This window comes from Engraulis encrasicolus, chromosome 12, assembly GCF_034702125.1.
Source record: "Engraulis encrasicolus isolate BLACKSEA-1 chromosome 12, IST_EnEncr_1.0, whole genome shotgun sequence".
NCBI classification, from domain to species: domain Eukaryota; kingdom Metazoa; phylum Chordata; class Actinopteri; order Clupeiformes; family Engraulidae; genus Engraulis; species Engraulis encrasicolus.
Window position 1 is genome coordinate 27,805,201 of NC_085868.1, and position 15,000 is coordinate 27,820,200.

Below are 15,000 nucleotides of genomic sequence, written 5' to 3' on the forward strand. Positions count from 1 at the left end.
AGCAATGTTAAATGGGGAATATATCCCTTGAGGGGGTTGTGCTTTGAGAAAGCGATGGCCCTGGTCAGTGGTCTGGGTTTATTTTTTTTGATAATAACATCTGACCACATATAGGAGGTCTCCCATTCAAGCCAGGACCTGGCCAGGAATTGCCCCCTCCCCTCCCCCTGTTTTCATTTCATTTTGGGAAGTGTGTGTGTGTGTGTGTGTGCACGTGCGCGTGCGTGTGCGTGTGCGTGTGTCCGCGCGTGTGTGTACACATGTGTGTGTGCGCGTGCAAGTGTGTGCGTGTTAATGTGTGTGTGTGTGTGCGTGCGTGTGCGTGCACATGTGTATGGGCGTGCGTGTGTGATTTTTGCCTTTGGGGAACTATTATTGGATGAATGGCAAATTTTGGCCTTTGATCTGTTTTTGTACTCAACCTGTTTTTGTTTTTTCATTTTCAATTTTCCGCTGTTTTCTGTGTCCCTGCTGTTCAGTATTGTTAGCCACTGTTGGTTTGTGGTTTGTCTCCCCCTCCCTACAATGACTGTGTATACTGTATCATGCAAGTGTGTGTGTGTGTGTGTGTGTGTGTGTGTGTGTGTGTGTGTGTATGCGTGTGTATGCGTGCATGTGTATGTGCGTGCATGTGTGTGTGTGTGTGCATTGTGTGTGTGTTTGAGGTTGTGTATGCATATTTGTGTGTCTGTCTGTCTATGTACAGCATTCTAACTGTATGATCTTGTGCATGTTTCTCCTTATGTGTGTGTGTGTATGTGTCCATGCCCGTGCGTGTATGTGTGTGCATGCGTGCCCGTACGTTTGTGTGCGTGCATGCGTGCGTCCATGCGTGCATGTCCGTCCCCGTGTGCGTGTGCGTGTGCGTGTGTGCGTGTGCGTGCGTGTGTGTGTAGTCATGAGCGGTGGGGCGTGTGTGGTGATGTCCACCAGTAGGCCTCTGGGTGAGTGGCAGACCAGGAACTGCAGCCTGTTTGAGGCGGGCACCATCTGCAAGACCAACCTGACGGCCATCTCCACCGTGGCCACACACATCAACCTCACCGCACCCTGCCCTGACGGATGGTACTCCAAACCAGGCATCGCACACTGCTATAAGGTGGGTCTTGCTTGGGGTCCTTTGAGAGAGAGAGAGAGAGAGAGAGAGAGAGAGAGAGAGAGAGAGTGTGTGTGTGTGTGTGTGTGTGTGTGTGTGTGTGTGTGTGTGTGTGTGTGTGTGTGTGTGTGTGTGTGTGTGTGTGTGTGTGTGTGTGTGTGTGTGTGTGTGTGTGTGTGTGTGTGTGTGTGTGTGTAACTATTACGCGCACGCACACACAGAGTGCACAAACTATTAACAGCCGACTAAACTCAGACTGAGTATGGTACTATTACTTTGAGCGAGGGAAATCTCGTGCTCTTTAAGGTGTGCAAGAGTTGCCTGAAACGGTTATCTTTGTTAGCACACGTCACACCCAGTACATTGTCATGTCGTATCAGATGACCTGGAGTGAACTAAATACGGACACGGACCATTTCCTGCAACAGACGGGTATAAAAGCAATGGCTGTATATACAGTATACTATTATATGCAGTATACTAACAGTATTTACAAGCCCTGCATGTCAACCACCAGAGTACTACGTGGTTTTGGGCCACGATTTGTCAGTTGCATGACCGGGGGAAAAAGGGAACACCTGTGTGTGTGTGTGTGTGTGTGTGTGTGTGTGTGTGTGTGTGTGTGTGTGTGTGTGTGTGCGCAGGTGTGTGTGTGTGTGCGCAGGTGTGTGTGTGTGTGTGTGTGTGTGTGTGTGCACTTGTGTGTGTGCACTTGTGTGTGTGCACTTGTGTGTGTGCACTTGTGTGTGTATTTTGTTTGTTTTTGTCCATCTGTGTGATGGCAACAGGTGGGTTGAGGAAGGGTGCAATAGGGCATGTCCTCATAAACACACACTGTCTTCCTCTTTCCCATGCACGACACACACGCGCGCACACACACGCACAAACACACATGCACACACACACACATGCACACACGCACACGTCACACACACACACACACACACACACATGCACACACACATGCACACACACACACATGCACACACGCACACATGCACACATACACACACAAACACTCACACTCACACGCACACACACAAACACTCACACGCACACACACACACTCACACGCACACATGCACACACGCACACACACATGCACACATGCATACACACACATGCACACACACATACATGCATACACGCGCACACACACACACACGCACAAACACATGCACACACAGAGTGAATATATGTACTATGTACAGCCGCAGAAAAAAAATAAGCGTTAAGAGATCAAAGACCATTTCAAAAGGATCTGTTTTTCTGATATCTGATTGCCCTTTTTTGAAGTCTGAAAACATAGAATCTTCTGCGTTATTTTGACCATTTGTCATTTTCTGCAAATAAAAGCTGTAACTGACAATATTTTCCTTTGAAATGCAGAGGAAATGTCAGCAGTTCATAAAATGAAACGGCAAACTTCATTTTACATGACACATACCTATTGATGGTAAAATCAGAAAAAAATATCATTTCAAAGTGGCCTTTTTTTTCCAGCGACTTTATATCAAAAACCCCTTAAACAACTCAGATACTGCATACTACTGCATATCTAGGCCTATGCCTATACTTTATATGATGTTTGTGATGCGTGTTTGCCTCTGAATGTGTGGGTGTGGATAGATGCAACCGCCTTTCTGATCTCTATGCAAATGTGGATGTAACACTTTATATTTTAATGTCTGCTTATAAAGACTTATTAGTCAATTAACTAAAGATGAACAAAACATTAACAAATATTTGTATTATTAGCTACATTTTGTTCATACTTTATAAAATATCTACAAATAATATGTTCACGATTTCACGAGTATTATTAGTCATTTACAAACAATTTGTAAATGTGTGTTGAATATAAAATATTAACATAACATTTACAAATATTTACAAGTCATTTACAAACATTTGTTAATGCTTTCTTCGTCATTTGTTCATTATATACTAAGTGTTATTAATGCTTTATAAGCAGACATTAATATAAAGTGTTATCAATGTAGATAACTAACGGTAGATAACTGATTGTAGATAGCAAATAGTATCGTAACTTTGTGTCTGTGTCTGTGTCTGTGTCTGTGTCTGTGTCTGTGTGTCTCCAGGTGTTTCATGAGGAGCGTTTAAGCCGTAAGCGGTCGTGGAGTGAGGCGGAGGGATTCTGCCGATCGCTGGGGGCTCACTTGCCCAGCTTCTCACACGTAGACGAGATGGGAGCGCTACACGAGCTCATCAGACAGACCACCAGGTACACACACACACACACACACACACACACACACACACACACACACGACGCTAAGTCATTAAAACGCAGTACATATTCATGCATAGCTTACTGTAGTTGAGATTCTGGCAGTAATCGAGCTAAGCTCAGACCTGGAATTTGCTAGAAATTCCTGTAAACATGAGCTCCAGAAATCAAACTATTGAATGTGGTATGTTGCCACGAGACTTTGGTTGAGGCCGTTACTGTGGCAAAACTACATTTGTTGTGAGATATCTCACATTGGCAATAGCAAACTAGTAATGGACACATTTTAAAGCGTAGCCTACTTGTTGATAATCGCAAGCCGCAAAATCCACTAACAATCGCATTAATCGTTATCCTTCACACAAGATATCATCCAACCCTTGGCATATTTTAAGATGAGTACAATGATACTGTATAACATCAGTCATGTGCATCTTCACCTTTCTCTCCCTCTCTCTATCTCTTTGGTCTCTTTCTCTCTGTCTATGCATTCTCTCTCTCTCTCTCTTTTTATCCATTTCCTCTTTTTTCTTTGTCTACCCGCTCGATAGACATTTGCACAATGTTCTCGGTGTCTTGCTCTCTCCACTGTTGTCCAACACAAATTAAGTTATCTACAACACATTGCATTACGACACAGCTAATGTGACTGTTGCCACAGTGATCTCTCTCAACATCCCTTTCCTTCTCGCGCACACACACACACACACACACACACACACACACACACACACACACACACACACACACACACACACACACACACACACACACACACACACACACACACACACACACACAATAGTTTTTTGCCCTCTGCATCTTATAGGCTCACCCTCGAATGTTTCAACATCCCTTACATGCACACACACACACACACACACACACACACACACACACACACACACACACACACACACACACACACACACACACACACACACACACACACACACACACACACACACACACAGGCATTGGCCCACAGTCCGCATCTCACGGATCAGAGTGGACCTGACTTAGCACGGCAGCAATGCGTTCTCATCTGATGACTCATGTGCACTTGGCGAAACCTGATCGCTCCGTCCGTCCGGGGCGGGCCAGCAGACGGCCGAGCTGAGCTGAGCTGAGCTGAGCAGCGCGGCATGGAGTGGAGTGGACCAGAACCAGATCAGATATCCAGGCCCAGGGCCCAATGACTTTTTCCACTGGACTGCCTGGAGCAGGGGAGGAGATGGGAGGGGAGGAGATGGGAGGGGAGGGGAGGGGACAGAGCAGGGAGAGGAGAGGAGAGGAGAGGAGAGAGGAGGGGAAGACAAGGGGAGAGGAGAGAGCGGAGCGGAGAAGAGGAGAGGGCAGAGAGGAAGGGAGAGGAGAGGACAGGAGAGGAGAGGGCGGAGTGGAGAGGGGAGGGGACAGAGCAGGGAGAGGAGAGGAGAGAGAAGAGGTGACAAGAGGACAGGAGAGAGCGGAGTGGAGAGGAAGGGAGAGAGCAAGAGAGGAGAGGAGAGCAGGGAAGGAGAGATAGCAGGGAGGGGAGAGGAGAGGGGAGGGGAGGGAACGAGAGGGGAGAGGGGAGGGGAGGGGAGGGGAGGGAAGGAGAGGAGAGCGGAGGGGAGAGGAGAGGAGAGGAGAGGAGAGGAGAGGAGACGAGAGAGATCAGGGGAGGGGAGAGGAGAGGAGATGAGATGAGAGGGGGAGGGGAGGGGAGAGGAGAGGGCGGAGAGGAGGGAGGCTGATATCACTCACTCTTGAAACAGAAGAGGAAAAAAAATGAGCAATGCCGATGCAGTTCTTTTCTTTTTTTGAAATGAGGTGCACAAGATGGGGTATAATGTTCAGTCGTTAGAGGCCTGCCCCTGATGAAAATGATTTCTCCATTGAAACGTTAATCCCCATGGTACGGTGCGCACCTGATAAAGAACACTATTGTATCTGTGTTGCCCACTTTTTTCTCTCTTCACTTTCACGAACTTTAGGCTGTTTGATCATTCCAAGCGCAATGGCGTTCTGTAGTGTGTGCGTCCGCTGTATTTTACCGCACCGGAAAACAGCTCCTATTGCTCTGTACTCTGTATCTCCCACAATTTGGACATTACAGTGATGGCCATGTTGGATTCATTCATTTACAATCCAGTGCCACATATTCTATATGACCTCTCCGATTCAACTATTTGGATTGACTCTATTACTGATTACCTGATTTTTTGGGGGGGATTTTGACATGTATGATATCCTGATTGAATTGGACAGTTAATGACAAAAGACCAACAAAGGTCGGCGTCTGCGCCTTGAACTCGACACTCGTGTATTGCTTGGTGCGAGCACTCCCAAAAAGTAGTAATCACTCAAGATAATGGAAAAAAGGAGGCGCACACAAGACTTGTGTGAAAAAGTGTATTGAAGCCAAAAATATACAACAGAAGTCTAAGGTTAACTGGAGAGACCTACTGGAGACATTGAGAATGGACTAGCTCCGAAACGTCTGTCTCTCCAGTTAACCTTAGACTTCTGTTGTATATTTTTGGCTTCAATACACTTTTTCACACAAGTCTTGTGTGCGCCTCCTTTTTTCCATTATCTTGAGTGAATTGGACAGTTAAAACCAGGTCATTTGAAACATGGGGCACTAGATTATAAACTAATCAATCCTGTATGTTCTCTTGCAGTGATGGATGTGAATTTACATTAATTTTAAAGTAGTTTATAAGCACATTTGTTTTGTTTGCTCCCATAGACTTGCCTATGCTCTTAAACTATTAGACAATGCAAACACATAGACGAAAAATCCTATGTATTCTCATATTTTACATATGAGCAATTTCTTGAAATGAGGTGGACTATTCCTGCAAGTTGACCTCCTGTATGTTCTGTTGGTAGTGACGACCGCTTCTTCTGGGTCGGGCTGAACCGCAGAAACCCAAACAGCAAAGACGCCTGGGAGTGGAGCGATGGACGACCCGTAAGTGAGGCTACACTATTGGAGAGAACCCAAATTGGCACAAAACCTGTCCTCCAATCACACTCCTGTATTTGTGTGCTGATGCTCCTAACGATGCGTTTGCGTTTGCGTGTGCGTGTGCGTGTGTGTGTATGCTCGTGCGTGCGTGCGTGCGTGCGTGCGTGTGTGTGTGTGTGTGTGTGTGTGTGTGTGTGTGTGTGTGTGATTGAACCTTTGCTCTGCCAGACAAAAGTCTGTCTGTGAAGTAGGGGTGGGCGATATGACGATATTATATCGTGAATCGCGATATTGAGTAAAATATCGTCTCGAATCTGCCAAAGTGGAGAAATCGTATAGATCGTCTTGCACTGAGGATGTTTATTATCAGTATCAGAGTGACGTTTTCTCACTTGTGTTGTTGTCTTCACTTTATTCTTTACATTATTTTATTCCAATTGTACACTTTATGAGAGTATCATCAGTGTGTTAACATTTTATTGACTGCAAATTACAAATTGCAAGTATGACATTTTTTTTTGTTGTTTTTATTTTTTTGGATGGAAGATCGTGATAAAATATCGAAATCGTGATTTCATGTTAAAAAATCGTGATACAACATTTTTGCCATATCGCCCACCCCTACTGTGAAGTCACTAAGACACTATGAGTCTGATTCTGCACATTTTCACAACATGGATGATGACCATGAATGAGGGGGAAGATAACGATGGTGTGTGCGTGTGCGCGTGCGCGTGCGTGTGCGTGTGCGTGTGCGCGTGTGCGTGTGTGTGTGTGTGTTCGTGTTCCAGGTGTCTCTTGCTGTCTTGCACGAGGAGTACAATGAAGAGGACAAATACAATCGGGACTGCGCAGCCTTCAAGGTGAGATAGCATCCCAACACCTCTCTGTCTCTCTCTCTCTCTCTCTCTCTCTCTCTCTCTCTCCCTCCTTCCCCCCCTGTCTTGCTCTCTCTCTCTCTCTCTCTCTATCACTTGCTCTCTCCCAACCCCATGCCATTCATGGCTGTGGCTGTGGGTGTGTTGTCAAAATAGTGTCGACTCAGAAGTTCATGGGAAAGCTTGGATGAAAAAGGGTCCTAAGTGGCTGTGTGGTCATTCTGAAACTCCCACGCTTGCACGCTGGGAACCAATTGCATGACAAGCAGGAAGTATTCAGAGGGAAAGCCTGTATAGATAACTCCTACACACACACACACACACACACACACACACACACACACACACACACACTGTTGAAGTTTACCGTCTTGGTCTCTACACTTCTTGCATGTTCAAAATCCGAGTCAAAGGAATCAAAAACTCCAAAAGCCAAATTAATCTATTTATTTTCTAAAATTACCAAATAACAAAATGACCACCACTGGTAATATCCAGAATACCAGCAATGGCCCATACACAGTAAACACTACAGCTTTCCAGAACTGCAGAGTCTACTACATAAAAATGACAATGATTGACAGGAACAGCGAAAGCATACGAAGCGCTCCGGAGATCCTAACTTTTTTCTCTCCTTGACCAATAACAAGTATTGAGTTCGGGTGGAACAAAATTAGGAACTCCTGAACTGGCCCTTTCTGTTGGTATTTATGGTTTGTGAGTGTATGGGTGTGGTTATGTGTAAGTAATTACGTGATTTGTTAGTTAACCAAGAATGTGCCTAGTCTGTGTCGATTGTAATCTGTTGTCTTCATTTCCAGGTGGGTCTTGATTTGATCACTCTAGGTCTTCATGACCTCATCTGTGGACTTCCTGAGTTCTGTAACTTGATTAAACAATACACATACAACAGCACATTCTTTTGACATATTTGTGAGTCCTTGGTTCTGAAAAAGATAGAAATCTAATGTTAGTCGTTCCCATTGTCACCTACTCCTGGCTTCCTAAAAAATATTAATTCAAATAGTTTTAATTTCTGAGTGACATCACTGTAACCTGTGTCCTAGAAGGAATGATACTTCAAAGGGTTAGTATGCACATTGCTGTTCTTCCAGGGTATTCTATGGACTTCAGACTCCTTCAAAAGCAATCAGTTAATCAAACATCACATGACTGGGTTTCAGCTTGTCTCACAATACTGTTTTGATGACATCTGTAGACTCTCCTAAAAGAATGGGGCACTTACTCAACATCCGCATCCCATGATTGTCACATGGGGTCATTGGGCCTACTCAATGGTTTGAGTGCCCACCAACAAGACACATTTATTTTAATGTTTTTAATCATAACCAAATATTGTAGAATTTCCTGCAAACACAAATGAATACCTGAACAACTTGCTGTAAGACAATGCATTATATTTCAGGACCTCAGAATCTAGCCTATTTTCCAACAGTCCCTTTCGTGAGGTCATAATTAATATGACCTCATCAAATTTGTTAGACCTCAGTGTTAAACTCTGTAACCAACATGACCACATAGCTTTCCTTGGTCAACTTCTCTTGTCCATTTCTGGAACCTAAGTTGCTTGCCTCAGAAACCTAGTGCAAAGAGAATACCACATCATCTGCTCATCACCCAATTTGTCATTGCACCAAGACATTATATTAATGTGGAAACCACAGTGAGTTCCATTGCCGAAGGCTGTGGAAAAATGTAAAGGGTTAGAAATACAAACAAATGAAAACAAATATGTAAAAGACAAATTAAATAATTCATAATAACAATAATAATTATAAAAATCCTCCACTGCTTATCCTCCTGCTATAACAAAACCTAAAATTGAAATTTCTCCATTCAATACCACCAATTTCCGCAACATTGGGACCCCCTTTTCCACTACCAGTTCCTTGAGGTGTTATACGGCAGTTTCTTATTGTTAGGCTACGTTGAATGGTGGCGTCTCCTGTAGGATCCCGTTTCATTATAAAGCATCATCAAATACCACAATGTAAAAGGAAACATGTTAACGTTAGTAGGGTTAGTATTAGTGGTGTTAGTGATAGTAGTGCCCCGCATGCATTAAGCTGCAGGCTTATGCCTTTCCCCATTCTTTGCGCTTCCGCAAGCTTGTTTCAATGTAACCCTGTGCGCCTTTCCCTCAAGGTGAATATTGTGTGTAATTCGCTCAACGTGGTTCGGTATACTGCGCTCAATCGCTTTTGGAAGGAGCCAATTTCAATTCCTCGTCTCCTGTCTCGTTGGTTCCTCTTCCATCTGCAACCTGTGTGGAGAAATCTGACATCAAAGTAGTTAGTTTATCGTAATATGGTTTATATTGCAACGTGCGAAATCTTCATGTTCGAACCTAGCGTTGGTCCAGGGCTTACTGTTTGCCTAGTTTCTTACTGACCTCAGCACCATGAGTCAGAGTGTTGACCCAGCTCATAATTGTATGTAGCCTATACCAACCTTACCAATTTGCTCTTTGGCGTTTGGTCCAAATCCTTATGGGTATGCATTCCACAATCCACCAATATGTCCAAGTTCATTGCAACTGTTTTTTTCAAACCACAGACCTTCTGCCAAAGTTATTTTACCAGCCCGGAGACAACGGTCTCCCATTCATGTCCTCTACCAACCATCAGTGTTTTGGCCACACGGCCCCCAACCAGTCCATCAGTTATTTCCAAATGGTCACTCGCATCAAAATCTTTTCCGAAGACGCCCTTTCGTGCTCTCTCCAAATCCTTTCCATATCGAACGTTCTCTGTGGAAAAAATCCTTGATTTCCGATGTCCTTGTGAGAAGCTTGCACTGCTGCCAAACGTTCTTTGTTACCTTTTCCATAGTGAACCCCTGTAAAACCATGGCCTTGTTTCCTCATTGCCGCATAAACCGCTTTCAATCTTTACCAACCTCCAACACTCAACAATGTGTTTTTCAAACAACCTTTGTTATCTGTCGTTATTTCCTAGGCTATGTATGTGATGTGTGGTGTACTGCAGTCTTTTCTCAAATCTCGTCTGTCTTAAGTCGAGTCCAGTGTCACGGTCGCACATGTAGGCCTAGGCCTAATATGCCTATCTCCCCCTTTCTTCTGAAATAACACGCCGTGTTGTTTCAGAAGAACCCACAACAATTGTGTAACCAGGTACACCGCGCAGTTAATGTCTGAACGGTAATCGTAAAAAATCTTAATAAAAAAATTAAAAATAAAAACCTCAAAATATCCATAGGTCTAAGGAGTAGGCCTATTCCTGTTGTGACAAACAGAACAAACAATAAAAAAATCATCAGTCAAATCAATGTACAGAGAGTATTGGGAAGGCCATCGTGTTTTTAGCTAATTATGTTTGTTCAGTCAGTATTGTGTACTCTTATACACGCGTGGTGTTGGGTAGACTATGTGTAGCTTATAATGCAATGTGTATAATTCAACCCCAGCAGCCACCCCTTCTTGCACAATGTAGATGTAGGGTAAACAGTCCCACTGATTCCCAATAACTGTCTTAAACACGCCTGTGCGTATGTTTTCATCTTAATCAATGTTACGTGGTAGGGGTCAGATAAAAGGGATATGGGTGTATAAATGGCACCCAAGGGCGTCACTTCTGGTGTGAGTTAAGCAGTAGTGTTACCAAACAATCTTGACATAGTCTTTCAATTTTTCATAGGCCAGAAGGGGTCCCCCAACCCTTCTCCTTTGTGAGCTCTAGGTCCCAATCCCGTTTGCGTATTGTCCATGGGATAGGCTTGCTCCGGCTCCAGTGTGCGCTTGGTGTGCTTGTGCTTGTTTTTTCTCTGGTTTCAGCTTTGAAGTAGGTGCAGTGCCCTCCGTGTTGTGTAGGCATTCCACTGGCAGTCTCTCACTCAGAGCCCGGTCCCACTATAAGCAAAACACCCCCATACATGACCCTACCTTGGGCATCGCTACTCCCTGTTCCCCGTCCTCTGAATCCCACCACGTTGTCCCTAACCCCTTAATGAAATTGGACCAACTTCAGGCTTGGATGAAGAATGTGTGACTGCTGTGTTGTAACATGAGTTGTATCAATTGTGTTTCGATTCCGTCGCTCTTTTGGACTCAGCTAATTGCAACTTAACTAGTTGTGCATGTGCTGTATCAGTGCTTAGTTTCTCTTCCTCGCGTTTTGCACTATACTGTTTCATGTGGTGCTTGAGATGGCGTTCCCAGTATTCTGTAGTACTATAGGCCTAGGGCAAATTTGGATCATTTAACATCGTTTCTCGTACCGGCTTTGGGATTGCTTCTAGAATGGCCATTCTGAACATAGCAGTTTGCAGCTTGTCAGAGCTTGGATGGTTTCCGGCTATGTCTGTCCAAAATGTCTTACTTTTTGCTCCATCGGGCACTGGGTGACGTTTACGCATTGCAGTGCCTATGTCAGCTGCGTATAACGCAAATGGGTATGAATCTGGCAAAAAGGCTCGTTCTTGCTTCCGTTTCCACTATCTGTATCCCACGCGCTTGTTTGTTTACATAACAGTGCGCGCCAATCGCCAATCGTTATCTTTTGTGACATATAGCCTAGCTTTCATCAATTTGGACAACCACGGTGCACCCCTTTCGACGGGTGAAGGTATTTTTTCCAGGATCGAATTCATGTCAGGAAAACTAAACGGCTTAGGCCTATAGCCTATTCATCCACTCTGTTCTTTTTCTCCACCGGATATATTCCAACTGTCTTGGTTGGGCCTTTACGTGAAAAAAAATATCCTTCTCATGTTCGTATTCCAAACAAACACACACACAAACAAACAACTGGCCAGTAGTCACACATTCTTCAGACACATATAGGGCCCATTGACATTCAATGGCAGACAAACACAGACCACCTATGTAGTCTACATGTTAGTAAACACAAAGTGCGTATCCTGTGACATTAATTGCTCACAGATTAAACAGATTCCATCTCTTTGTTTCTCCAATGAATGGCCAAGCAACGCTCTCAATATCTCCTCCCACTGTTCCGAAACAGTGATCCACCTCATTTTATCCTTCTCTCGTAATTCTGACTCCAAATTCAATACATTTCCTCCGTACATCCTGCCTTCAGCAGAATGACCACTCATTTCGTACTCGCTAGTACGTTACTCACTTCTCGTAATTCTGACTCCAAATTCAATACATTTCCTCCGTACATCCTGCCTTCAGCCGAATGACCACTCATTTCGTACTCGCTAGTACGTTACTCACTTCTCAAACACTCGCGCAAACACGCTCTCACATACACACGGGTACCCGGTCCACACACTAAGGTTCACAGCTCAGTCCTGATATCAATAATTACCAGAGTGAAACCTAACCAAAAGAAAACAAATCAAAATAATAAAACAATAGGCCTATTCGTTGAACTCCAAGCTCAACAGCGCGCGGATCTCCCTGATGCGTATCAGTAACTACTTTGGGAGGGTCCCAGACCCTCCAGAGGTCCCAGACCTCTCCGATCCAGACCTCACTTACTTCCTTTGAACCCCAGGTTCTCCTCCAGTTGAGATTACTCGACCCCTTCTGTTTTTACCGGATTGAGGAAGCCTCGATGACCGCTATTACCAAATTTACCTTTCAGATATTTAATCTTCAAGGGGGAAACACCGAACTGCCCTCTGACTTCCGATAAAAGCCCCTCACTCTCAACTCGACCAAATTCACAACTGACGACCATCTGGACCGCAAAAAGTTCCGTTCACATTCAACCGTTCTTTCAGGGCAGATATTTCAACAACCTTCTGTCTAACCTCCAAGGTTCTTGTCTAGTTGAGATTCGCAGATCCCAGATCTCTTCGATTTTTAACAGATGGGGAAACCTTGATGTCCGCAATTACTTGTTACATAGTTAGATGGGCTATTTCGAACCCAATCCTCCCACGGGGAAGCACCAAGCTCCTCAATTACCTTACACCTGATAAAGCCCTCATTCCCAACTTAGACTATGTGCAAACCACAACACGTAATACAGTCAAAGACAATACCAAACAAACAAATAGGCCTAATGATGCTTTCGCTGTCGCCGTCAAATACAAGGAGGCATATGCAACAGAGTAGCAACACACAATTTGGAATAGCCAATCGCAGAATTTGATTTAACTGGTTTCTGCTTACCTGGTTGTGTGGCCATGATTTCGTTGTTGTCACCCGACTGCGACATCCTCCAGGAAAGAAAAAATGTAAATCCTATTGTGAAAAGTAAAATGTTCTTCAAAAGAAAAAATATATTTTTAATTCCTTTTGCTCGAATCACGTCGGGCTCACCAAATTGTTGAAGTTTTCCGTCTTAGTCTCTACACTTCTTGCATGTTCAAAATCCGAGTCAAAGGAATCAAAAACTCCAAAAGCCAAATTAATCTATTTATTTTCTAAAATTACCAAATAACAAAATGACCACCACTGGTAATATCCAGAATACCAGCAATGGCCCATACACAGTAAACACTACAGCTTTCCAGAACTGCAGAGTCTACTACATAAAAATGACAATGATTGACAGGAACAGCGAAAGCATACGAAGCGCTCCGGAGATCCTAACTTTTTTTCTCTCCTTGACCAATAACAAGTATTGAGTTCGGGTGGAACAAAATTAGGAACTCCTGAACTGGCCCTTTCTGTTGGTATTTATGGTTTGTGAGTGTATGGGTGTGGTTATGTGTAAGTAATTACGTGATTTGTTAGTTAACCAAGAATGTGCCTAGTCTGTGTCGATTGTAATCTGTTGTCTTCATTTCCAGGTGGGTCTTGATTTGATCACTCTAGGTCTTCATGACCTCATCTGTGGACTTCCTGAGTTCTGTAACTTGATTAAACAATACACATACAACAGCACATTCTTTTGACATATTTGTGAGTCCTTGGTTCTGAAAAAGATAGAAATCTAATGTTAGTCGTTCCCATTGTCACCTACTCCTGGCTTCCTAAAAAATATTAATTCAAATAGTTTTAATTTCTGAGTGACATCACTGTAACCTGTGTCCTAGAAGGAATGATACTTCAAAGGGTTAGTATGCACATTGCTGTTCTTCCAGGGTATTCTATGGACTTCAGACTCCTTCAAAAGCAATCAGTTAATCAAACATCACATGACTGGGTTTCAGCTTGTCTCACAATACTGTTTTGATGACATCTGTAGACTCTCCTAAAAGAATGGGGCACTTACTCAACATCCGCATCCCATGATTGTCACATGGGGTCATTGGGCCTACTCAATGGTTTGAGTGCCCACCAACAAGACACATTTATTTTAATGTTTTTAATCATAACCAAATATTGTAGAATTTCCTGCAAACACAAATGAATACCTGAACAACTTGCTGTAAGACAATGCATTATATTTCAGGACCTCAGAATCTAGCCTATTTTCCAACAACACACACACACACAAACACAAATAGGACTCTGAGGACTCCGTAGGAAGTGGTTGAATTTAAGTGTGTTTTCAGAAACACACAGCAGTGACGTGTACAGTAGGAGTGTCATGTCAACCAGTGATGGTTGTGTTGTTGGACATAAGTGAATACTCTCAAACGGAAACACTTGAGTTTTTGGGCAGCAGTCCATATGAGTCGACAGAATGAACATGAAGATTTACAACATCCCTGACAAAAAAAGATAATGTCAGAGTTTAATTTATGATTTTAAAAAAAAGGGTCAGTGTACAAATGTAACATTATCTTTGTGTTCAGTAATATAAGGAGAGATCAGTGTTCCCTCATTTGTTAGTCAAGATGGATGGGGGGTTAGCCATACCAGAGACATTTAACCATAATGTTTTCAAAGGCTATGTTTTGCAGTTTCATT

General features: G+C 43.6%; 1 protein-coding gene across 1 annotated transcript in view; it reads left to right on the forward strand.

Annotated features, from left to right (window-relative positions):
- ly75 (lymphocyte antigen 75) overlaps nucleotides 1–15,000 on the forward strand; it is an 80,169-nt gene that overhangs the window by 34,091 nt on the left and 31,078 nt on the right. Inside the window, exons 12-15 of the mRNA XM_063212027.1 lie at nucleotides 897–1,099; nucleotides 3,199–3,341; nucleotides 6,228–6,309; nucleotides 7,098–7,169. Coding sequence (XP_063068097.1) covers nucleotides 897–1,099; nucleotides 3,199–3,341; nucleotides 6,228–6,309; nucleotides 7,098–7,169 — 500 coding nt within the window. The remainder of the gene's footprint in view (nucleotides 1–896; nucleotides 1,100–3,198; nucleotides 3,342–6,227; nucleotides 6,310–7,097; nucleotides 7,170–15,000) is intronic.